General features: G+C 41.7%; 2 protein-coding genes across 2 annotated transcripts; both read right to left on the reverse strand.

Annotated features, from left to right (window-relative positions):
* Positions 1–744: 744 nt before the first annotated feature.
* LOC115568720 (signal-regulatory protein beta-2-like) lies at positions 745–2,498 on the reverse strand. The gene is made up of 6 exons (XM_030396279.1): positions 2,446–2,498; positions 1,990–2,322; positions 1,487–1,843; positions 1,271–1,396; positions 1,068–1,114; positions 745–979 (listed from the first exon to the last, which is right to left on the reverse strand). The coding sequence occupies exons 1-6, from the start codon at positions 2,486–2,488 to the stop codon at positions 845–847; spliced, it is 1,041 nt and encodes a 346-aa protein (XP_030252139.1). The 5' UTR covers positions 2,489–2,498; the 3' UTR covers positions 745–844.
* Positions 2,499–9,341: 6,843 nt separating this feature from the next.
* LOC115568671 (uncharacterized) lies at positions 9,342–12,686 on the reverse strand. Its single transcript, XM_030396176.1, has 6 exons — positions 12,662–12,686; positions 10,872–11,201; positions 10,371–10,727; positions 10,156–10,281; positions 10,008–10,054; positions 9,342–9,919 (listed from the first exon to the last, which is right to left on the reverse strand). The coding sequence occupies exons 1-6, from the start codon at positions 12,684–12,686 to the stop codon at positions 9,785–9,787; spliced, it is 1,020 nt and encodes a 339-aa protein (XP_030252036.1). The 3' UTR covers positions 9,342–9,784.
* Positions 12,687–26,510: the final 13,824 nt, after the last annotated feature.

The raw sequence follows: 26,510 nt of genomic DNA on the forward strand, positions 1-26,510 counted from the left end.
GCTCTTGTCAGAGGGGGGAGGTGCTAATCACTCACTGGTCCCAACCCTGATCTGTTCAACAAGACTTCTTAAATGAAGGGAAACTTACATGAAGTCTGCCTGATTATCCACAAACAGGTTTCACATGTATGCTGAAGTCTAAAGTGATGGACAGTTAGACTCCAGTACTGCAACACACTGATATACTGATCATAAATAAACATGTCATGAACATTAAACAAAACAATATATCAATCTAATTTTCTTAATTTCATGTAGTCATTTTTAAAAATAAATTAACAATGATGAACATACTGAATATGAAAAATTACAAAATAAAACAAACAAGAAAACTGAAAATGGTGCAGGTTAATAGATTTGGTTTCTTTTTTAATAATTGTTAAAAAAAAGTTGTTCAGAAACACACAAAGCTTAAACAGAAAACATTGATTTCATTTTGTACAATTATTTTTACACTGCACTGAGACATACAGGAGGAGTTAACAGACAGATCGGGAACCTCATTCAACAACCTTTCAATAGTCTGTTGGATCGGTTGCATGATTAAACTCTTCAACGATAAAAAAAAATGCTCAAAAATAAAGCAAGACTTAATATATATGAGATGCAGGATATTACTGACAGCCATTTAAACCTAAATGTTCTTGTCATGATAATTTCCTTTATGATAATTTATTCTCTTTTATACAATTACAGAACAAACCTTTTTTACAGTGATTACAAAAATACTAAAATAATGTCACAATGAGAGAAATTTACTGATATCAGGTGTGAAACTGTTGTGCAGCGGTACCTTTTTTCCAAATGACACTGTGTTGAATTAGCGAATCCATAGTTGAGATTGTTAATCTATCACAAAAGTCCTGATGTCAGAGTAGGTCGTCTCTGCCTCTGCTGGTTTAACTGTCTTTCTGTCTGCTTTGCGAGGTTTCCTCTTGGTGAAGGTCGGTGCAGCATAAACCAACAAGTCTTCATCTCTCTGAGCAGAGATACAGAAACAATTTAATGAGATGAGGAATGTTAAGATTTACATTTGTTAATAACTTTTTAACTTCTGCATTCCTTACCTGCTGACTTTGCGGACCAACACTGGCATTTGTTTCCACGACAGCGTCTGTATTAAAAAACAAAATGATAAAAATGTATATTAGATAAAAAGATGCTGTCTGTTAATTTAGATTTATCAATGGATATTTAAATGTAAATCCTGTGTGGTTAGCTTTTTGCAAAATGCTGTTTGATGGATTGAAGTATGAGAAACTTCTGTTACCGTTGCAACAACCACAAGATTTCTTCTTCATGGTGTAAGTCAGGTAGGAAATCACAATCAGACTTATCGCCAGAGCAGCACAGAGCAGAAACACAACTGTATTGGCCGTCGGCAAATCCGACAGTGCTGAGACAATATGACAAGGAGAAAATAATAAGAGTCTTGAAGAGATCAGAATGAATGATTATTATAGATTTTTTGGGGGGAAATCTTTACCTTCAATGTCCAGTTTTGTTCCATTTCCAAACAGAATCTCTCCACATGTGGCCACAGCGCAGTAATAAGTCCCGGCATCAGAGGAGCTGATGTTCTTAGAGAAGCTGTAGACACATTTCTGTGGAGATCGAGCCTCGAGACTCGTCTCACATTCAGCACTACTGTTTCCATGAGAGTAAATGAAAGTGGGATCAGATTCTTCTGATCCGGCTCTGAACCAGAACACACTGTGATCTCCTGGACACGGTTTGTTCTGGGAGTCAGAGAGGACTGAACACTGCAGAGTCACTGAGTCTCCTGGAAGGACTGGACCAGATGGAGGGAGTTGGATGACGGTGGTGACATCAGGTTCTGGTCCTGGAAAATAAAAACCTTTTACACCCTTTAATGAAAATAAAAGATTTTGAACATGATAATTTACAATTCAAGGAAACGTGTGACATCTTTTTCATGTAAAGTTAAAATATCTAAATTTGTAAACTGCTGTCATAAATGATGTTTACCTTGAATTCTTAGAAATGTTCCTTCCACAAATGTCATGTCAAGGCTCTTTACTTTTACACAGTAGTAAAGTCCAGTATCACTTAACTGTGCTTCACTAATATGCAGAAGAAATGTTCCATCGCCTTGTTTTGCTGTAATACGAGGAGTTTTGTTCACACCATCAAAATTAAAGCTATGTGTTCCTCCCAACAACTCAGGCATGTTTCCAGAAACCAGCCGGATCCAAAACAAATTAAATGTTGAAAGCACAGAGTCGTGACGGGCACAGGTCAGAGTCACATCATGTCCGACTTCAACAGTCTTCATCTCAAAGTTCAGATCGTCTGTGCATCCTGAAGATAAAATGAAATAGAGCAGTGATCAACAACAGATAGATTCAGATGCTCCCTGCTCTAAACTGATGTGTGAATATAATAAACCTAAACTACATGTGGAGAAAAGACTTGACTACTTACGTCCGACTCTGAGCATCAGCAGTGAATAAAACACGATCAGCATTTTGTTGTTGATTCCCTTGAGACAGCAGTTAAATCAGATCGCATTAGAGGAAGATTCATCTTAATGTAACGGCATCAAGGGGGAGGGAATCACTTCAGAGCAGTCTGATTGGCTCCTCGTTACGGTGTAGTTTCAGTAAGCCACCACAGTGGAAATGATATCGACCACTTTCCAACCTAGAAACACAAACAGAACTAACAGCAAGCTTCTGTTTAGAGTTTCGTGGTGGGTTTTATTGGACTTTGACTTTTAATCTGACACTGACTCTACTGATGAAGATGTTGAGGAAACACACTCCCATCACCCTAAATGACATGTAGTAAGAGAGTTTTCTGACCACAAGGACAAAGATTGCATAAACGTCACACTTTGGTGTAAAGTTGAGGATGTACACGAAGGTCCACCCACACAGATGTTTTTACACATGTTATGTATAATTAGAAATTTGACAGAACTGTGTGAGCATTGACAACCTGCATTTAGCTCACATACCCTCACTCTTCCTTTGTTGGTGTATGCATTTATGATCCTCAACAGGACGTCAAGTTTGATGACATCAACGTGTCTTCACCCAACTACCACCTGACTGGAGATCTAATCAAACAGGGTAAAAGATAACACATGTGTTGTTGGGCAGGACCGGTCCTTTAAATAAGGGTGCTACATAAATGACACGGTGCAGTAGTTCCTGAACATTAATCGTGGATGTATCACGCCATAATGTGTAACTCGCAAACTCTCTTTTGCAGTCACCTGCCCGTGAAAACACCACAGTTTCATCCTGTGTTCAAGTCAGAAATAACAAAAAGGCAATGTTTGATTACATTTTTCAAAATAAAGGCACCAGAACTACTAAGTTACGTTTAGGAGAAAATTCACAGTTTGGCTTAAAATAACAATTTCAACCATCATTAAATGAAGCTCTGGCCAAAGTTCAGACAGGAAGATTTAACTACCATGATATCATTCACTCAGACACAGAGAAGAGCACAGACTTTTTGTGGCTTATTTTGTGTGGTTTTGGTCGCAGACGGCTCTGAAATTCCTGGATTTCTTGATTATGCGAGGCGTCAAAATATGCACGATTAAATTTCATGGCCATGTTACACACCCGTGCCTGTGCTCGAGCATGAGCGACCATATTTCTTCCAACCGTGCCAGGGCCAAGAAAGTGTACCGTGCTTGAGAGAAAGATGTACTGAGCCATTTTACACGGTGATACATAAAGACCCAGGAGCTATTTAAAAAAAATTATGATGTCCCGCCCCTCTGCCTGTCACTCACATAGGCAGGAAGAGCACAGCGTCCATCCTCTACACTCGCTTCACTTCTCTTCAGAGGGTGAAAGTCAGCAGCAGAGCGACACTCTCACAGTGTCACAGAAACACATTCAGCTGAAGGCGACTGAGAGTTTCTGAACTATGTTAAACCACAACATAACACAATCCAACACAACACCACACACTGACACACATAATCTTTCTATCTATAGGATCTGCAGTCTATTTGTTGGACTGGTGTGTTGTGTTCTGTGGTCTTTATCAGGGTCAGTACTGTTGACCTCATTGTCTTTTACATGAAAAGCTCCAACTGTAAAATAGAGTTTCAAACAGAAGCTCTTCATGTTGTTTGTTTTTCAGCTTCGTACTTCCAAAACAGACACACAAGAACACACATTCACAGTCACCGCTGAGAAACAAACGCTGCGTGGAAACTGAAGCGTTGTTGTGGTCGGACTTCAAACTGAGGTGAGACTCTTCTGCCTTTCTAACTCACTATTTCAGCCTCATGAAAGTGGCCTGTAACACTTAAGTATATTCCTTTTATGGCAAGTGTTTGATATCACAACAACTTTAAAAAGGGGCAGTTACAAGAAGCAGGACGTTTGGAGACACTCCTACCAGGTCACGCTATGTCACGATCACCTTCAACTCAGTTTTCAGTCCTTCTGATTGGTAGTTCTTGTCAGAGGGGGGAGGTGCTAATCACTCACTGGTACAAACCCTGATCTGTTCAACAAGACTTCTAAAATGAAAGAGAACTTACATGAAGTCTGCCTGATTATCTACAAACAGGTTTCACATGTGTACTGAAGTCTCAAGTGGACAGGAATCAATACACCAACATAATGATTGTGTGTTTCAATATAACTGATCAGTACAGTTGTAGACCTCTATTGTTGTAGCTTTAAAAACCCAGTTTAGAATCATTAGTTGTACCGTAATGAACACATTAACCAGCAAATAAAACTAAAACTTGTCTTTTGTACAACTAAAATTAGCCTTCTGAAACCTGTCTCAGCTCTTCCCTCGCTACGTATCCTGTTGAGGCCCGTAGTCAGGTTCTGTTCTGAGTAAACAGCCTCGGTGGTCGGTCAAACAGTCGACCGCAGCCTGTAGCTGTCAGTGCAGCTTGTTGCATGTGGCTTTGCTCGTTCTCACGACACGACGTGCAGAAGAGCTTCACAAAGTGTTGCAGCAACAGAACAAAGGAGGAGTTCATTAAGTTTAGAGGTTTTTCCCTCAAGTTAATCATGCAATGTATTTTCTTATCAGTGCATTTCTCTGAGGAAAGATTCATTGTGACTAAAACATAAAAGTTTCCATAAGTGTTTGTCTACAGTTGTGGTGAACAGACACACAGCAGCTCACTGTCAAAACCTCAAAATGTCGGTCTGACATGTCAGTTAGACTCCAGTACTGCAACACAATGATATACTGATCATGTATTTTTTTAAATTAATGTGTTACATTTACTGGATGTAAAAGCAGGGACACATAACTGACAATTTGTTGCAGACAGAGTTTAACTAAGTTTATTAATATTAACTCAGCTGCTCACTAAACTCTGTGACTTTTTAAGGGAGTCTGATTGGATTGACCTTTTAGGTTTCAGCCTGAATCTCTGACACATGCGTCATTTACACACAAACACTACCATATATCTTGCAGGATAATGAAGTTGAAGCAGCCAGTGAACGTTGCAGCACTCGATTTAACCACAAGGAAAGTGAAAAGGTGAATCAAGAGGAGAGAGACGCCGCAAGAGTGTTTGTACTCTGTTTTTAGAGCAGCTCACCACAACCAGCACCACCTTTCTCTACAGGCAGAGTCAGCTGCTCTGCAACTGTGTTCAGAGGACCTCAGTTTGATTAGGGAGTGTTCACAGGCGATGTGTTATCCCCAACAGACAACATATTGACAAAGGTAGCTGTGTATCAGTCAGACTGTGTATATCCCCAAAAAATATTGACCAGTGTTTTTGTGGGTGAGCTCGTTTTTGTTCAAGTTAAATACCGGCTGGATTTTACGAGACAGGAAATCTGCAGAATAACCAAAACTTGTTTGAAACAATAACAGATGAAGTCAGTAGTTTGGCACTACAAAGCACAGAGTTTTGTATTTATTGAATCAATTTGTTACATATCAGGAGAACTGATCAGAAATCAGTGTTTTCCTCTAATTTCTGATCAGATCCTCTGATATCTGAGCCATGAAACATGTCAGTGCCTTCACTGATACATTGGAGCCTCTGGAGACCCCGAACAGCAAAAGAAGGTCAATACCACGATCGGAAGAGTTCAACTCCACATTCAATGTATTTCTATATATCTATTTCAATCTAACTTGTTTATCCAGTTATATGTGTATAATATGTATATAAGCTTTACCTAATAGCCACAACTAGCAACTGCATATAAACCCACTGAGCTCTAAATGGACTGACATCAACCAAACACATCATTTTAAGTCACTGATCCAACCCAAAGGCCTTGACAGCAGTGTAGATCCTCTCTGTCTCTGCTGCTTCTGCATGCTTCATCACACCTCTGTCAGTTTTCATCACAGTGAAAACAACCACAGAATAAAGTCTCATGTCCACATCTCTCTGTGAAAATACACCAGAAGACAAAGTTAAAAAACACAAACAATCACAACTGTTTCAATAAAGTTAATCCATCATTTAAATTCCTCACCTGTTGATTTTTTTGACCACCATTGATTTTCTGCCTGCCAACAGCAGCTGGATTTTGGAAAAGAAAGTATATAATTAACAATAAATAAGGATGGAGTAGCTTTAATGTTAAAGCGTTGTGTAGAGAACTATGTGTCATGATTCAGGATTCTGTGACTGAGAACTATGTGTCATGATTCAGGATTCTGTGCCTTAATCTTGTGTTTTGATTTTGATATTTTGCCCTTGTGTGTATCTTCAGTAGCCCACGCTTCAACCCTGCTTACAGCCCCGTGCCTCATCCTGTAGACCAAACAAATCCCCAGTGGACCCACTCTTGGTAGCCCCCCCCCCCCAAAAAAAAGTCAACGTTCCTGATCACGTCCTGACCACTGCCAGTGATCCTCCGTCGGCTCCCAGGCTGAACACTGCCAGTGATCCTCCGTCGGCTCCCAGGCTGAACACTGCCAGTGATCCTCCGTCGGCTCCCAGGCTGAACACTGCCAGTGATCCTCCGTCGGCTCCCAGGCTGAACACTGCCAGTGATCCTCCGTCGGCTCCCAGGCTGACCACTGCCAGTGATTCTCCGTCGGCTCCCAGGCCGACCACTGCCAGTGATCCTCCATTGGCTTAGAGTCACTGAGTCTCTTGGACGGAGTGGATCAGATGGAGGAAGTTGAATGACGGCAGTGACATCAGGTTCCGGTCCTGGAAAATAAAGATGTTTTACTCCCTTTAATGAAATTAAAGTATTAAAATATGTTAATTTATAACTTAATGAAACATGTGACATCTTCATATATACATTTAAAGCATCCAAATGTATACATTGCTGATATAAATGATGTTTACCTTGAATTCTTAGAAATGTTCCTTCCACAAATTTCATGTTAAGGCTTTTTACTTTTACACAGTAGTAAAGTCCAGTATCACTTAATTGTGCTTCATTAATATACAGGAGAAGTGTTCCATCGCCTTGTTTTGCTGTAATGCGAGGAGTTTTGTTCACACCATCATAATCAAAGTTATATGTTTCTCCCAACAATTCAGGCATGTTTCCAGAAACCAACTGGATCCAAAACAATTGTGTTGAGAGCCAAGAGTCCTGGTGGGCACAGGTCAGAGTCACATAATCTCCGACTTCAACAGTCTTCATCCCAAAGTTTAGATCGTCTGTGCATCCTGAGGATAAAAACAAATATAGCAGTGATCAACAACAGATAGATTCAGATGCTCCCTGCTCTAAACTGATGTGTGAATATAATAAACCTAAACTACATGTGGAGAAAAGACTTGACCACTTACGCCCGACTCTGAGCATCAGCAGTGAATAAAACACGATCAGCATTTTGTTGTTGATTCCCTTGGGACAGCAGTTAAATCAGATCGTATTAGAGGAAGATTCATCTTAATATAACGGCATTAAGGGGGAGGGAATCACTTCAGAGCAGTCTGATTGGCTCCTCGTTACGGTGTAGTTTCAATGAACCACCCCAGCGGAAATAATATTGACCACTTTTCCAACCTTGAAACCCAAACAGAACTAACAGCAAGCTTCTGTTTAGTGTTTCGTGGTGGGTTTTCATGTAGACACACCAGAGTATTTTATTGGACTGAAAATGATGAAGATGTTGAGGAAACACACACACATCACCCTAAATGTCATGTATTAAGAGAGTTTTCTGACCACAAGGACAAACATTGCACCAACAGCACACTTTGGTGTAAAGGTGAGGTTTTACACAAAGGTCCACCCACACAGGCATTTTCACACGTTGTTTATAATTAGACCTTTGACAGAACTGTGTGAGCATTGACGACCTGCATTTAGCTGACATACCCTCACTGTTCATATGCTGGTATACGTGTTTATGATCCTCAACAGGACATTCCAGTTTAATGACATCAATGTGTTTTCACCCAACTACCACCTTACTGGAAGTCTAATCAGACAGGGAAGAAGACACATGTGTTGGTGAGCAGGACCGGGCCTTTAAATAAGCATGCTACATAAGTGACAAAGTGTAGTAGTTCCTGAACATTAGTTGTGGATGTATCACACCATAATGTGAAATACACTCACAAACTCTCTTTTGCACTCACCTGCCCCTAAAAACACTACAGCCCCAGAGAGAGAGACCCCCCCCCACTATAAAGCAGCTAACACTGAAAATGAGTATAGTGGCGCTCAGCTAGCAGTTTAGCGGCGCAGCGCCGCTGTTCCCCCGTGGGAGAACCCTGGGTTTCACATGTGTACTGAAGTCTGAAGTGAAGGACTGGAATCAATACACCAATATAATGACTGTATGTTTCAATACAACTGATCAATACGGTTGTAGATCTCTATTGTTGTAGCTTTAAAAACCCAATATAGAATCATTAGTTGTACTGTAATGAGCACAATAACCCGCAAATAAAACCAAAACTTGTCTTTTGTTCAACTAGAATTAACCTTCTGAAACCTGTCTCAGCTCTTCCCTCGCTATGTATCCTGCTGAGGGTTAGGGTTAGGGTTAGGGTTAGGGTACAGCCCGTAGCTGTCAGTGCAACTTGCTGCATGTGGCTTTGCTTGTTCTCATGCAGATGTGCAGAAGAGTTTCACAAACACCAAAGTCTGCCTGATTATCCACAAACAGGTTTCACATGTGTGCTAAAGTCTGAACTGATGTTCAGTTAGATTCCAGTACTCCAACACACTGATATACTGATCATGTATTTTAAAAACATCAAATCTTGCAGTGATTTTTAGAAATAAATTAATCATGGCGAACAAACTGAATATGAAAAATTATGAAATAAAACAAACAAGGAAAATGAAAATGGTGCATATTAAAGTAAACAGGTTAGTAGATGTGGTTACTTTTTTAATAATTGTTGTTAAAAAAAGTTGTTCAGAAACACACAAAGCATAAACAGAAAACATCAATTTCATTTTGTACAATTATTTTTACACTGCACTGAGACATATAGGAGAAGTTAACAGACAGATCGGGAACCTCATTCAACAACCTTTCAAAAGTCTGATCGATCGGTAGCATGATTAAACTCTTCAACGATAAAAAAAAATGCTAAAAAAATAAAGTAAGACTTAATGTATATGAGATGCAGGATACTACTGACAGCTATTAAAACTTAAATGTTCTTGTCATGAACATTTCCTTTATGATAATTTATTCTCTTTTACACAATTACAGAACAAACCTTTTTTACAGTGATTACGAACATACTAAAATTATGTCACAATGAGAGGATTTTACTGATATCAGGTGTGAAACTGTTGTGCAGCGGTACCTTTTTTCCAAATGATACTGTGTTGAATTAGCGAATCCATAGTAGAGATTGTTAATCTATCACAAAAGTCCTGATGTCAGAGTAGGTCGTCTTTGCCTCTGCTGGTTTAACCTGCTTTCTGTCTGCTTTGCGAGGTTTCCTCTTGGTGAAGGTCGGTGCAGAATGCGTCAACAAGTCTTCATCTCTCTGAGCAGAGATACAGAAACAATCTAATGAGATGAGAAATGTTAAGATTTACATTTGCTAATAACTTTTTAACTTTTGCATTCCTTACCTGCTGACTTTGCGGACCACCTCTGGAATTTGTTTCCACGATAGCATCTGTATTAAAAAACAAAATAAAAATATATATTAGATACAAAGATGATGTCTGTTGATTTAGATTTATTTATGAAGTATGAAGTATGAGAAACTTGTGTTACCGTTGCAACAACCACAAGATTTCTTCTTAATGGTGTAACTCAGGTAGGAAATCACAATCAGACTTATCGCCAGAGCAGCACAGAGCAGAAACACAACTGTATTGGCCGTCTGCAAATCCCACAGTGCTGAGACAATATGACAAGGAGAAAATGATAAGAGTCTTGAAGAGATCAGAATGAATGATTATTATAGATTTTTTGGGGGAAATCTTTACCTTCAATGTCCAGTTTTGTTCCATTTCCAAACAGAATCTCTCCACATGTGGCCACAGCACAGTAATAAGTTCCAGCATCAGAGGAGCTGAAGTTCTTAGAGAAGCTGTAGACACATTTCTGTGGAGATCGAGCCTCGAGACTCGTCTCACATTCAGCACCACTTTTTATATGAGAGTAAATGAAAGTGGGATCAGATTCTTTTGATCCGGCTCTGAACCAGAACACACTGTGATCTCCTGGACACGTTTTGTTCTGGGAGTCAGAGAGGACTGAACACTGCAGAGTCACTGAGTCTCCTGGAAGGACTGGACCAGATGGAGGGAGTTGAATGATGGTGGTGATATCAGGTTTTGGTCCTGGAAAAATAAAGACTTTTTACACCCTTTAGTGAAAATAAAAGTATTTGAATATGATAATTTATAATTCAAGGAAACGTGACATTTTTTCATGTAAAGTTTAAATATCTTAATTTGTAAATTGCTGTCATAAATTGTATTTACCTTGAATTCTTAGAAATGTTCCATTCACAAATGTCATGTCAAGGCTCTTTACTTTTAAACAGTAGTAAATTCCAGTATCGCTTAACTGTGCTTTACTAATATGCAGAAGAAATGTTCCATCGCCTTGTTTTGCTGTAATACGAGTTTTCTTCCCACCATCAAAATCAAAGCTATAAGTTCCTCCCAACAACTCAGGCATGTTTCCAGAAACCAGCCGGATCCAAAACAAATTAAATGTTGAAAGCAAAGACTCCTGACGGGCACAGGTCAGAGTCACATTATTTCCGACTTTAACAGTCTTCATCTCAAAGTTCAGATCGTCTGTGCATCCTGAAGATAAAATGAAATAGAGCAGTGATCAACAACAGATAGATTCAGATGCTCCCTGCTCTAAACTGATGTGTGAATGTAATAAACCTAAACTACATGTGGAGAAAAGACTTGACTACTTACGTCCGACTCTGAGCATCAGCAGTGAATAAAACACGATCAGCATTTTGTTGTTGATTCCCTTGAGACAGCAGTTAAATCAGATCGTATTAGAGGAAGATTCATCTTAATGTAACGGCATCAAGGGGGAGGGAATCATTTCAGAGCAGTCTGATTGGCTCCTCGTTTCAGTGTAGTTTCAGTGAACCACCACAGTGGAAATGATATCGACCACTTTTCCAACCTTGAAACACAAACAGAACTAACGGCAAGCTTCTGTTCAGCTTTTTGTGGTAGGTTTCATTGGACTTTGACCTTTAATCTGAAACTGACTCTACTGATGAAGATGTTGAGGAACCACACTCCCATCACCCTAAATGACGTATTAAGAGAGTTTTCTGACCACAAGGACAAAGATTGCATAAATGACACACTTTGGTGTAAAGGTGAGGATGTATACGAAGGTCCACCCACACAGGCGTTTTCACACATGTTGTTTATAATTAGACCTTTTACAGAACTGTGTGAGCATTGACAACCTGCATCAAGCTGACATACCCTCACTCCTCCTTATACATGTCTGTATGTATACATGTTTATGATCCTCAACAGGACGTTAAGTTTAATGACATCAACGTGTCTTCATCCAACTACCACCTGACTGGAGATCTTATTTGACAGGGTAAAAGATAACATGTGTGTTGTTGGGCAGGACCGGGCCTTTACATAAGGGTGCTCCATAAATGACACAGTGCAGTAGTTCCTGAACATTAATTGTGGATGTATCATGCTTTAATGTGTAATATACTAGGAAACTCACTTTTGCACTCACCTGCTTGTGAAAGCACCACGGCCTGTGAGAAATAACAAACGTACATTTTTCAAAATAAAGGCACAAAACTTCTAAGTTGAGTTTAAAATCACAGTTTGCCTTAAAAGAACAACTTCAACCATCATTAAATGAAGCTCTGGCTAAAGTTGAGACAGGAAGATTTAACTACCGTGATATCATTCACTCAGACACAGTGGAGAACACAGACTTTTGTGGCTTATTTTGTGAGGGTTTGGTCTCAGACGGCTCTGAAATTCCTGGATTTCATGATTATGCGAGGCGTCAAAATACGCACAATTTAACTTCATGTCCACTCGAGCATGAGCGACCATATTTTTTCCAACCATGCCAGGGCCAAGAAAGTGTACCGTGCTTGAGAGAAAGATGTAGTCCGCCGTTTTACAAGTTGATACATAAAGACCCAGGAGCTCCATCCATCCATTCATTTTCGTCCGCTTATTTGGGGCTGGGTCGCAGGGGCAGCTGCCTGCTGGGTGACATAGTCACTCCAGCATGTCCTGGGTCTTACTCAGGGTCTCCTCCTGGCGAGACATGCCAGGAACACCTCCCGAGGGAGGCATCCTGGGGGCATCCGAAACAGATGCCCGAGCCACCTCAGCTGGCTCCTCTCGATGTGGAGTAGTGGCGGTTCTACTCCGAGCTGCTCCCGGGTGACAGAACTCCTCACCCTATCTCTAAGGGAGCGCCCCGCCACCCTGCGGAGAAAACTCATTTCGGCCGCTTGTATCCGGAATCTTCTTCTTTCCGTCATGACCATAGGTAAGGGTAGGAACGTAGATTGACCGGTAAATCAAGAGCTTCGCCTTTCGACTCAGCTCTCTCTTCACCACGACAGTGACCGCATTACTGTGGCCGCTGCGCTGATCCACCTATCAATCTCCCGTTCCATCCTTCCCTCACTCGTAAACAAGACCCCAAGATGCTTAAACTCCTCCACTTGAGGCAGGAACTCTTCTCCAACCTGCAGGGAGCAAGCCACCTTCTTCCAGTCGAGAACCATGGCCTCAGACTTGGAGGTGCTGATTCTCATTCCAGCTGCTTTACACTCGGCTGAAAACCGCACCAGGACATGCTGGAGGTCCTGGCTCAAAGGAGCCAACAAGACCACATCATCCGTGAAAAGCAGAGATGAAATCCAGTGGCTCCCGAACCAGACCCCCTCCGGCCTGTGGCTGCGCCTAGAAATTCTGACCATAAAGATAATGAACAGAACCGGTGACAAAGGGGAGCCCTGCCGGAGTCCAACATGCACCGGGAACAGGTTCGACTTACTGCCGGCATGCTCCTGCTCTGGTCGTACAGGGACCGTACAGCCCTTAAGAGAGGGCCTCCGACACCGTTCTCCCGGAGCACCTCCCACAGAATGCCAAGAGGGACACGGTCGAATGCTTTCTCCAAGTCCACAAAACACATGAGGACTGGTCGGGCAAACTCCCATGAACCCTCGAGCACCCTGTAGAGGGTATAGAGCTGGTCCAGTGTTCTGCGGCCCGGACAAAGACCGCATTGTTCCTCCTGCCTGAATCTGAGGTTCGACTATCGGCCGAATTCTCCTGTCCAGTACCCTGGAATAGACTTTCACAGGGAGGCTGAGGAGTGTGATCCCCGATAGTTGGAACACACCCTCCGGTCCCCCTTTTTGAATAGGGGGACCACCACCCCTGTCTGCCGGTCCAGAGGCACTGTTCACGACTGCCACGAGATGCTGCAGAGACGTGTCAACCAAGACAGCCCCACAACATCCAGAGATTTGAGGTACTCAGTACTGATCATCATCATCCACCCCTGGTGCTTTGCCACTGAGGAGCTTCCGGACTACCTCAGTAACTTTGGCTTGGGTGATGAATGGGTCAACCTCTGAGTCCCAGCCTCTGCCTTCTCTATGAAAGGCGTGTCAGTGGGATTGAGGAGATCCTCTAAGTGTTCCTTCCACCGCCCGACAATGTCCCCAGTCGAGGTCAACTGCTCCCCATCACTGTAAACAGTGTTGATGCAGGACTGCTTCCCCCTCCTGAGGCGCCGGATGGTTTGCCAGAATTTCTTCGAGGCCGACCAGTAGTCCTCCTCCATGGCCCACCCTGAACTTTTCCCAGACCCGAGTTTTTGCTTCTGCGACTGCCTGTGCTGCCGCACGCTTGGCCTGCCGGGACCCGTCAGCTGCCTCATGGATCCGCCAGAAGTTCCCAGCAGACCCTCACAATACGTTTGGGTCTGCCAGGTCTGTCCAGCTTCCTCCCCTGCCAGGGGATCCAACTCACCACCAGGTGGTGATCTGTTGACAGCCCTCTCTTCACCCAAGTGTCCAAGACATACGGCCGGATGTCAGATGACAAAGTCGATCATTGACCTCCGGCCTAGGGTGTCCTGGTGCCACGTGCACATATGCAGGGTTTCCTCTACATGTAATTGACTGTGGCGCACCGCCACGGCAAAATAAAAGCCGCCACACCTTAAAAATTCAGGCATAAATAAATCCAGTGTTAGAGACAAATAATATTTTACCGTCCTCTTCCACCGCAGTCTTTGACGTTAACTAACATGTGAGGGGATATTCCATGTCCCCATGGCTAGAGTCACCGTCCAGGGATTGGGTCGCCGGGGCCCCCACCCACGACTGCCACCCAAATCACACTGCACCAGCCCCTTCTGAACCCTCCTGCGAGTGGTGAGCCCACTGGAGGGTGGGCCTACGTCGCTCATTTGGGCTGCGCCCGGCCGGGTCCCGTGGGCAAAGACCTAGTCACCAGGCGCTTACCTGCGAGCCCCAACCCCAGGCCTGGCTCCACGTTGGGGCCCCGGTGATGCCAATCCGGGCGACGTAAACTTCCTCGATGTTCTATCTTTCATTAGGGGCTTTTGAACCGATTTTAGTCTGACCCGTCACCTAGAACCTATTTGCCTTGGGATACCCTACCAGGGTCATTAAGCCCCGGACAACATAGCTCCTAGGAGCTATTTAAAAAAAATTATGATGACCCCCTCTGCCTGTCACTCACATAGGCAGGAAGAGCACAGCGTCCATCTTCTACACTCGCTTCACTTCTCTTCAGAGGGTGAAAGTCAGCAGCAGAGCGACACTCTCACAGTGTCACAGAACACATTCAGCTGAAGGCGACTGAGAGTTTCTGAACTATGTTAAACCACAACATAACACAATCCAATACAACACCACACACACAGTGACACACACAACCTTTCTATCTATAGGGTCTGCAGTGTATTTGTTGGACCGGTGTGTTGTGGTCTGTGGTCTTTATCAGGGTCAGTACTGTTGACCTTATCGGTTTTTATAAGAAAAGCTCCAACTGTAAAATAGAGTTTTAAATAGAAGCTCTTCATGTTGTTTGTTCTCCAGCTATGTACTTTCCAAAACAGACACACAAGAACACACATTCACAGTCACCGCTGAGAAACAAACGCTGCGTGGAAACTGAAGCGTTGTTGTGGTCGGGCTTCAAACTGAGGTGAGACTCTTCTGCCTCTCTCGCTCACTATTTCAGCCTCATGAAAGTGGCCTGTAACACTTTAGTGCATTCATTTTATGGCAAGTGTTTAATATCACAACAACTTTAAAAAGGGGCAGTTACAAGAAGCAGGACGTTTGGAGACACTCCTACCAGGTCACGCCATGTCTCCATCGCCTTCAACTCAGTTCTGGTCCTTCTGATTGGTAGTTCTTGTCAGAGGGGGGAGGTGCTTATCACTCTCTGCTCCCAACCCTGATCTGTTCAACAAGACTTCTTAAATGAAGGAAAACTTACATGAAGTCTGCCTGATTATCCACAAACAGGTTTCACATGTGTGCTGAAGTCTAAGGTGAATGACAGGAATCAATGAACTAGTATAATGATCGTATGTTTCAATACAACTGATGTGTACTATTGTCAATTTCTATTGTTGTAGCTTTAAGAAACAAATTTAAAGTCATTAGTTGTATTATAATGAGCACATTAACCAGCAAATAAAACCAAAACCTGTCTTTTGTTCAACTAACATTAGCCTTCTGAAACCTGTTTCAGCTCTTCCCTCGCTATGTATCCTGTTGAGGCCCGTAGTCAGGTTCTGTTCTGAGTAAACAGTCTTGGTGGTCGGTCAAACAGTCGACCGCAGCCTGTAGCTGTCAGTGCAGCTTGTTGCATGTGGCTTTGATCGTTCTCACGACACGACGTGCAGAAGAGCTTCACAAAGTGTTGCAGCAACAGAACGAAGAGAGTTATTCATGCAATGTATTTTTTTTATCAGTGCATTCCTCTGAGGAAAGATTCATTGTGACTTAAACAAAAACATTTCCCTAAGTGTTTGTCTACAGTTGTGGTGAACAGACACACAGCAGTTCACTGTCAAAACCTCAAAATGTCTGTCTGACATGTCAGTTAGACCCCAGTACTGCAACACAATGATGTATTGATAATGTATTTTACATTTACCAAATTTAGAAGCTGGAGCAAATAACTGACACTTTGTTGTAGACAGAGTTTAACAGGGTTTATCAATAGTGTCTCTTAACTCAGCTGCTCACTAAACTCTGTTACTTTTTAAGGGAGTCTGATTAAACTCATCTTGATGTTTCAAACTTAAGCTCTGAAATATGAAGATACATACACACAAACACTATCATATATCTTGCAGGATAGTGAAGTGGAGGCAGCTAGTGAACGTTGCAGCACTTGATTTGACCACAAGGAAAGTGAAAAGCTGAAAGAGGAGGAAAGAGTCGCCGCAAGAGTGTTTGTACTCTGTTTTTAGAGCAGCTCACCACAACCAGCACCACCTTTCTCTACAGGCAGAGTCAGCTGCTCTGCAACTGTGTTCAGAGGACCTCAGTTTGATTAGGGAGTGTTCACAGGTGACCTGTTATCCCCAACAGACAACATATTGACAAGAGGTAGCTGTGTATCAGTCAGACTGTGCATATCCCCCCAAAATATTGACCAGTGCTTTTGTGGGTGAGCTCGTTTTTGTTCAAGTTAAATACCGGCTGGATTTCACTGATTCTGAGACAGGAAATCTGCAGAATAACTAAAACTTGTTTGACACAATAACAGATGGAGTCAGTAGTTTGGCACTACAAAGCACAGAGTTTTGTATTTTTATTGAATCAATTTGTTACATATTAGTAGAACTGATCGGAAATCATCGTTCTTCTCTAATTTCTGAGCAGATCCTCTGATATCTGAGTCATGTAACATGTCAGTAACTTCACTGATACATTGGAGCCTCTGGAGACCCCGAACAGCATAAGAAGGTAAATACAATGATTGGAAGAGTTCAATACAGTGAAAGAGTTCAACCCCGCAATTAATGTATTTCTATATACAATATCTATTTCAACTTGTTTGTACAGTTATATGTGTATAATATGTATTTAAGCTTTACCTAATAGTCACTACTAGCTACTGTATATAAACCCACTGAGCTCTAAATGGACTGACATCAACCAAACACATCATTTTAAGTCACTGATCCAACCCAAAGGTCTTGACAGCAGTGTAGATCCTCTCTGTCTCTGCTGCTTCTGCATGCTTCATCACACCTCTGTCAGTTTTCATCACAGTGAAAACAACCGCAGAATAAAGTCTCATGTCCACATCTCTCTGTGAAAATACACCAGAAGACAAAGTTAAAACAAAACAACAATCATAACTGTTTCAATAAAGTTAATCCATCATTTCAATTCCTCACCTTTTGACTTTTTTGACCACTGGCACCAGCAGCTGGATTAGGAACAGAATGTATGTTTTTAACAATAAATAAGGATGGAGCAGCTTTAATGTTATAGTGTTCTATATAGATATGTGAGTAACTTCTATTACCGATCCAACAGCAAATGAGGAAGTTTAAAACAACCAGACCTAAAGCCAAAGCAGCCAACGGCAGATAAATAAGTACATCAGCTAGCAGTGACCACATACTGGTTCCTGAAACATGTTGAACTGTGGTCACTGGAACCAGAGCATCTAGAAGAAATTAAAATGTACAATAGATTAATCAGTAAATGACAGTAGAGTATAATGTAAAAAGATGAATAAGATAAAAGATAATCACACTAACCACCATACTCTACATCTAGTTCGCATTAAGATACTTAAATGAGAAAATATAATGGTCATGATTCGACAGCACTTACGTCCTTGATGAAGGAGAAGCAGTGTAACGCAGAACACGATCATCTTCACACTGACTTTATGAGGAAGCTTGTTCGTATTTCAGAGAGTGAAGGTGGTGACGTGTTCAAGACGCTCAGACCATCTAATGCTTCTGATTGGTTATCACGGAATATATATACAAAGTTCATTTCCTGCCACAAACATGTTGTCCTGCTCTGTGTGTAGTCCGTTACCTCTCTCTCTCTCTCATGCACTCACTTAAAGTGATAGTTCAGGTTTTTTGAAGTGGGGTCATATAAAGCACATATCTATAGTCGATCTGTTTCCTACCATAATTGCCTCAGTTTGGAGAAGTAGCGAGCCACTCCAGCCCAGATGCTCAGCTTTGTACTGTAGTGAACGGAGTCCAGATGCAAAGCAAATTTTAACCACCTAAAACAAGGCCCACCTAAAAAAATTTATATCAGTTCAAGTGTACGTTATATAGAGAAAATTCACACCGCTTTACATCGCCGTCAGACCTCCCTTTCTTTTGGCACTACTTTTTCTCAACCGTAGAACCTCCGTATCCCTATGCATTAGCGCAACTGGGTCTTGCACTGTATTTTGCTGCTCGCAGATCACCTGTTTGGGTCAGAGTTTCAGCGGTAAGGATACAGAGGTATCTTCTCTACTGCAGATTGATCAACATCAGCACAATTTAAATCCATCTATTGGTCTGGGCATTTAGTTTAGTGAATGGAGTGATGCTGTCCAAGATCAGACCTGGGGCTTTATTTGTAACCACTGCATTATGACAAAAAAAGGGGGCATAAAATGTGCCTACGCCACTTCCTCAGCTTTAATTGGGATTTACAAAAAATACTTGACAAGGAAATATAGTAGATTTATGTTGATGAAGGTTCTCAGTCATCCAGGTCATGGTAAATCTAGGTGCTTCATCATCTCTTTACAGGCACGTCAATTCAACTCGCATAGAACAGAAGTTCTTACCTGGATTAATAAGTACATCTTCAACACAGCACATCCGGACATACAAGAGAAGTGGGTGAAAAACTTCTCCAACAGAGAGCTGACCCAACCAGAGAAGGATGTCCTTGCCAAAGTGACTGAATTTTGCAGAAGCTCCAGAACAGATACCGGTAGTAAATCTCATCAGAGCAACAGAGTCAGCCATCAGAAACAGCAAGCTGGCAGACACAGAGGCAGAACAGCTACGGTTGAAGGTATCAGCCGCTAATGCAAAAGCGACCCCCTCCAACCTCACTACTGAGGAAAGGAAGGCCCTGGCATAACTCAAAAGAGACCAGAACATCACTATCTTGCTGGCCGACAAAGGGAGATGACAAACACAGCGGACTACCACACCAAAGTCACTGATCTGCTTAGTGATACTAACACCAATGAGACTCTGAGGCGAAATCATACCAGTAACTTCAAAAAGAAGGACAAAGCCATTAAGAGGCCATTATATTACAGACTGTACCCTGGGGAATCCATTCCATGTATCTATGGACCCCCAAGACACACAAGGAAGGAACACTCGGACCCATCAGCAGCAGCATTAACTCAGTTACTTATAACATATCCAAGCACTCCAACAGCATCCAAGCTCCTTTGGTTGATAAAACGAAACACCAAATCAAAAACTCACAGGATTTGGCCAACAAGGTGAGAGAGATAACACTGGACCCAGACGAAACAATGGTTACTTATGATGTCACATCAGGATTTCTATGCATTCCCAGTGAAGAAGCTGTTAGGATGCTGAAGATACGTCTGCTACAGGACAGCACTTTGTCTGGCAGAACCAACTTTACCAGAAATCCCATTTGTGCCTAACTGGACCCTCTGTCTGTTGACCACCTACTACAGTGAAAGTTTCTACATATAGAGGGTCGGCTGTATCATGGGCTCACAGGTGTTGCCAATAGTGTCCAATCTCTACATGGAAGAAGTTGAGAGCAGAACTTTGATCACCTTCACAGGAACTGCTCCAAGCCATTGATTCAGGTATGTGGGCGACACCTGGGTCCAATCAGACCAAGGGAAGTGGAAGCCTTCACAGAACATATAAATGCTGTGGACAGTAACACCAAGTTCACACAAGATGATGTCAGAGGAGACAGTCTTCCTTTCTTGGACTGTGCAGTACATACCGAAGAAGACAGAGACCTCAACATTAAGGTCTAGCGAAAACATACACACACAGATCAATACTTGCTCATCGACTCATCACCCATGGAGCACAAGTTAGTCATCATAGTTGTCATCAGAATCCTTGACCATCAGGCTGAGACTGGCCCACAAAAACAGAGCAAAAGGAGAAGGAACAGAGGCACATGAGGGGAGGACCTTAAACCTGTGGCTACCCAAACTGGACCTTTGTCAAACCTCTGTCTGCTCTGGATCTCTAAATGTACATTGGGAAGACAGAGCAACCTCTCCATAAAGGAATGGCACAACACAGGAGGGCCAACTCCTCAGGTCAAGACTTTGCCGTCCACTTACGTCTGAAGGAGAAAAATCATTCCTTTGTGGACAACCATGTAAATATCTTGGCCAGAGAAGACAGATGGTTTGAAAGAGGAGTAAAAGAATCCATTGATGTCAAGCTGGAACGACTGTCCTCGAACAGCTGAGTGGCCAAAGTCATTACTTATCACCCACCTACAATGCAGCACTGTGTTCCCTCCCCAGGCAGCTTAACAACCATTCACACCTGGGATCACATGAGGGCTGGTTGGACCAACGACCAACAAGTGGCCCTAACGAATCTGAAACTCAGAGCTCACAAGTTTCCTTAAGGACTCTATAAGGACATTCCCACACAGTTTAAAGGCCTGTAACTCCCCTCCAGTTAGTTACAACTGGAGAAGCCTCTTGGATGAGACATGAAACATCTTCAAGAAACTTAAACAAGTCCAGTGGCATACAATACAGCACTAAGATTGTAGATTCATGAGAACGTTTACCCATGCTTATTAACATTTTGGAAACAGGGTAAATTGGCAACCGTAGAACTTGAGCGACCAGACTGCCATCCTAGCAAATTCAATATCATTAGCATTGACAGCTATAACATGGATAATAGCATGGAGCAATAGAAAGGAAGGCTAAAACATAAGGTTGTCTTGTGTATTGAAGAGTGAACGGGCAAACATACTGTTCATTTACTGCCACTAGACGACTTTACCACTGAACTTTCCCTCTGCTCTGATAGCCAATACCTGCCTAATCTGAGCAGCCACCGACCATTGCTCTGTCTCCCTCTTATTCAACCACACACATACCATGCACTGCCATGTTTTTAAAGGAGCTACGCTACTCTTTTAACTTCAGATATAATGGTCATGATTCGACAGCACTTACATCCTTGATGAAGGAGAAGCAGTGTAACGCAGATCACGATCATCTTCACACTGACTTTATGGAGTCACTATGGACTTTATGAGGAAGCGTGTTTGTATTTCAGAGAGTGAAGGTGGTGACCATCTAATGCTTCTGATTGGTTATCACAGAATATACAGTCAAAGTACATTTCCTGCCACAAACATGTTGTCCTGCTCTATGTGAAGCATGTTACCTCTCTCTCTCTCATGCATTCACTAAACTAAGTGATGTTTTGACAGATTCTTATTTATTTGAATTTCAGGAATTGTGCAACATTTGTACCACCTCTCACTTTGCTTCATAGTAACACTTTTAAAATTGGAGGCTTGTCAGGGACCAAACAGAAAAGGCTCAAGAACACGAGGTGTAAATGTCCCAAAAAATATTAATTTATTTATAAACTCAACTCAAGAAACAATATCCCAAAGTATATTGATACAAAGACAAAAAATAGGAAAATAACAACTCTAAATAAGGGCCCTGATAACTTAAACTGAGGTCAACTTAAATAAACAGCGACTTAACTCAACATACCTGACCTCCCAAATGAGACAATATGTGGGGTCAGTGACGGACTGGGAACAAAAAACGGCCCTGGCATTTGCACCCACCAGCGGCCCACGGAAAAGGAGTGCGCGCGCCCACGCGCAATTTTTGACACACATAAAGAACAGGCACTTTTGATAGCCCTGGTGATAGTGAACGTAAATTCCCAAGCTATAAACAACTACACCCCAATACATAAAACGCATTAATAAATCATCAGATCCAGCCGCTCCATAATACAAACGTGTCTTACCGTCACGCAGTCATCCATGTCTATCTCTTCATCCTCCTCTTGCTCATATTCCTCACTGTCCTGTCTTTCTCCCTGGTGTGCTGGTGCTAACAGTATTAGCGCTAGTGCAAGCTGAAGCTGCACTTGATTTTTTTAAAAAATCAGTTGGTTTACAGCATTTTTTACCGTCGACCAACAGTGCTCTCAGAGATTTCTGTCCTTTTCTCCGCTCCCACCTTGTGTCGCTTCATACCTCAATTCATTTTTTTGCAAGCTTAAACTCAGTCAACTTCCAGCTTCCAACCTCCAACAACCACACTCAGACCGTCCACTCGATCATTTTAACTTTTGCAAACAACTATTAAAAAAAAAAAAAAAAAAATGCAGGTAGATTTGTTTTATTTCAAACCATATGTTTATTCATTTAATTAATTATTTATTTTTTTGGCAGCCGCAGTGGCATTTGCCCACATTGCCCAATGGCCAGTCCATCCCTGTGTGGGGTTATATAGACTCTGGCGAGCCAACACAGACATAAACCACTACTTCCATGATGCAAACGAAACATAATGTGAACAGAGACCACAAATGAAAACCTATACATACTCAATATAAACACTCAAATCATGAAGTAAACTTAAAGCTATACAATTACACCAAGTTTACACAGGATGATGCCAGAGGAGACAGTCTGCCCTTCTTGGTCTGTGCAGGACACACTGAAGAAGAAGCCTCAACAATAAGGTGTACAGAAAACCTACACACAGACCAACACTTGCTAATTGACTCTCATCACCCAATGGAGCACAAGCTGGGGCTCATCAGAACTCTAAAATATTGGGCTAAGACTGGACCCACAAAGACAGAGTGGAAGGAGAAGGAAAAGAAGCACATCAGGGGAGGAACTTAAACCTGTGGCTACCCAAACAGGACCTTTGTCAAGACCCGTAAAAGATCCAGAACAGACGAAGAAGAGGCGATGAGAAAACGTAGCAGCATTGTCATTCCTTATGTTGCAGGAACATCTGAGAAACTCAGATGGATCTTCCGTTAGCATCAAACCCCGGTTCAATTTAAACCTACCAACATGCTGAGGCAGAAACTTGTCCATCCTCAGGACAAAACACCCAGGCATAAACAGAGTAATGTAGTTTATGCTGTTGAATGCAGCCATGACTGCACAGATTTGTAGATTGGGGAGACAAAGCAACCTTTCCATAAAGGAATAACACAACACAGGAGGACCAACTCCTCAGGTCCTCAAGACTGAAGAGTTTATTTATGGGCAAACATACTGTTCATTTACTGCACCAGACGACTTTACCGCTGAACTTTCCCTCTGCTCTGATAGCCAACACCTGCCTGCTCTGAGCAGCCACCGACCGTTGTTCTGTCTCCCTCTTATTCAACCATACACACACCATGCACTGCCATGTTCTCAGAGGAGCCACGCTACTCTTTTAACTTCAGATACACTCGAGCCGATGTTAAAGTTCTCTGTGGTTTTTGCAGAAATATACTCGTATGTAGGAAATTAAATGTAGGTTGATTCTTTGTGGTTTGTTATAACACGCAGCCTCTCTGTGTTCAGAGGACCTCAGTTTGATTAGGGAGTGTCCACATGTAACATCTTAGACTATGTATGACCCCCAAAAATATCTGTCAGTGTTTTTGTAGGAGAGGTCCCGCTTCTCAGTTGTCTTGGTAATTAACAGCATTACCAGCCAGTATTTCTGTAAGAGGACTTGTTGTCAACAAGTCTGTGGACATTTATATTGTCTTTTATCAGGAAAAAACGTAATCTGAACTCACTACAAAAACTACATGAAGTGTACACACACTATGTACATTTTGTAAAATTCAATACCGGCTGGATTTCAGTGATTCTGAGACAGGAAATTTGCAGAATAACTAAAACTTATTTGACACAATAACAGATGAAGTCAGTAGTTTGGCACAACAAAGCACAGAGTTTTGTATTTATTGAATCACTGTGTTAGATATTAGTAGAACTGATCAGAAATCAGTGTTTTCCTCTATTTTCTGGTCAGATCCTCTGATATCTGAACCATGAAACATGTCAGTGCCTTCACTGATACATTGGAGCCTCTAGATACCCCGAACAGCATAAGAAGGTAAATACAATGATCAGAAGAGTTCATCCACACATTTATTTCGTCATACAATATCTATTTCAACTTGTTTCTACAGTTATATGTGTATAATGCGTATATAAGCTTTACCTAATAGTCACTACTAGCTACTGCATATAAACCCACTGAGCTCTAAATGGACTGACATCAACCAAACACATCATTTTAAGTCACTGATCCAACCCGAAGGCCTTGACAGCAGTGTAGATCCTCTCTTTCTCTGCTGCTTCTGCATGCTTCATCACACCTCTGTCAGTTTTCATCACGGTGAAAACAACCGCAGAATAAAGTCTCATGTGCACATCTCTCTGTGAAAATACACCAGAGGATGAAGTTAAAAACACAAACAATCACAACTGTTTCAATAAAGTTAATCCATCATTTAAATTCCTCACCTTTTGACTTCTTTGGCCACCACTGATTTTCTGCCCGGCAACAACAGCTGGATTTTGAAACAGAAAGTATATATTTAATAAATAAAGATTGAGTAGCTTTAATGTTATAGTGTTGTATAGAGGACTATGAGTAACTTCTATTACCGATGTAACAGTAAAGGAGGAAGACATTAACAACCAGACTTAAAGCCAAGGTAGCACATAGCAGATAAAGAAGTACATCAGCCATAATGGGTCCTGAAACATAATCAAAAGGAAAAATCAAAGAAAATCACCAAAGGGGGAAATTTGATCATCTTTAATGTTACCTCATTGTTACCATTAATTATTTAAAATATAAGAACAAACACTCAATAGTTGATTTTCATGGATTTTATTTGACTTGATAGTTAATTGTTAAAAATGTCTAATTAATAGAACAATGTTACCTTCAATGTGCACTTTAGCTCCATTTCCAAACAGTATCTCTCCACCAAGTTGAACTGTGGTCACTGGAACCAGAGCATCTAAAAGAAATTAAAATGTACAATAGATTTATCAGTGAATGACAATTAGAGTATAATGTTAAAAGATAAAAGATAATCACACTAACCACCATACTCTACCTCTAGTTTGCATTAAGATACTTAAACGAGAAAATATAATCGTCATGATTCGACAGCACTTACATCCTTGATGAAGGAGAAGCAGTGTAACGCAGAACACGATCATCTTCACACTGACTTCATGAGGAAGCGTGTTTGTATTTCAGAGAGTGAAGGTGGTGACGTGTTCAAGACGCTCAGACCATCTAATGCTTCTGATTGGTTATCACAGAATATACAGTCAAGGTGTATTTCCTGCCACAAACAAGTGAAGTCTGTTACCCCGATCTCTCTCATGCACTCACTAAACTATTTGATGTTTTGACAGATTCTCATTTGTTTGACTTTCAGGAATTATGCAACATTTGTTCTCAACTTGGAATGGTTTTCAATTTTTATCCATTTCTGCTGATATATCTCTCTCTCAGACACCAGATACCACTTCTCACTTTGCTTCATAGTAGAACAGACTATGAGGATGTTTATAACAACCAGACTTAAAGCCAAGGCAGCCAACGGCAGATAAATAAGTACATTAGCTGGAAGTGACGACGGACTGGTTCCTGAAACATGGTGAACTGTGGTCACTGGAATTCAAATGTACAGTAGATTAATCAGTAAATGACAATTAGAGTATAATGTAAAAAGATGAATAAGATAAAAGATAATCACACGAACCAACATACTCTACTAGTCTGTCTAGTTTTATATTGATACTTAGTTGAGAAAATATAATGGTCATGATTCGACAGCACTTACATCCTTGATGAAGGAGAAGCAGTGTAACGCAGAACACGATCATCTTCACACTGACTTTATGAGGAAGCTTGTTTGTATTTCAGAGAGTGAAGGTGGTGACGTGGTCAAGACGCTCAGACCATCTAATGCTTCTGATTGGTTATCACAGAATATACAGTCAAAGTACATTTCCTGCCACAAACATGTTG

The sequence above is a fragment of the Sparus aurata genome, chromosome 18, assembly GCF_900880675.1.
Source record: "Sparus aurata chromosome 18, fSpaAur1.1, whole genome shotgun sequence".
NCBI lineage: Eukaryota > Metazoa > Chordata > Actinopteri > Spariformes > Sparidae > Sparus > Sparus aurata.

Excerpts from the sequence above, each read along its gene's own strand:
- LOC115568720 (XM_030396279.1), bottom strand. The coding sequence starts at position 2,488 with ATGCTGATCGTGTTTTATTCACTGCTGATGCTCAGAGTCGGAC. Across the intron at positions 1,844-1,989 it reads AACATTTCTAAGAATTCAAG|GACCAGAACCTGATGTCACC; the intron begins GTAAACATCATT and ends TTTATTTTCCAG. Across the intron at positions 1,115-1,270 it reads ATCTTGTGGTTGTTGCAACG|ACGCTGTCGTGGAAACAAAT; the intron begins GTAACAGAAGTT and ends TTTTTAATACAG.
- LOC115568671 (XM_030396176.1), bottom strand. The coding sequence starts at position 12,686 with ATGTCTCGCCAGGAGGAGACCCTGA. Across the intron at positions 11,202-12,661 it reads TCGCCAGGAGGAGACCCTGA|GATGCACAGACGATCTGAAC; the intron begins GTAAGACCCAGG and ends TTTTATCTTCAG. Across the intron at positions 10,055-10,155 it reads ATCTTGTGGTTGTTGCAACG|ATGCTATCGTGGAAACAAAT; the intron begins GTAACACAAGTT and ends TTTTTAATACAG.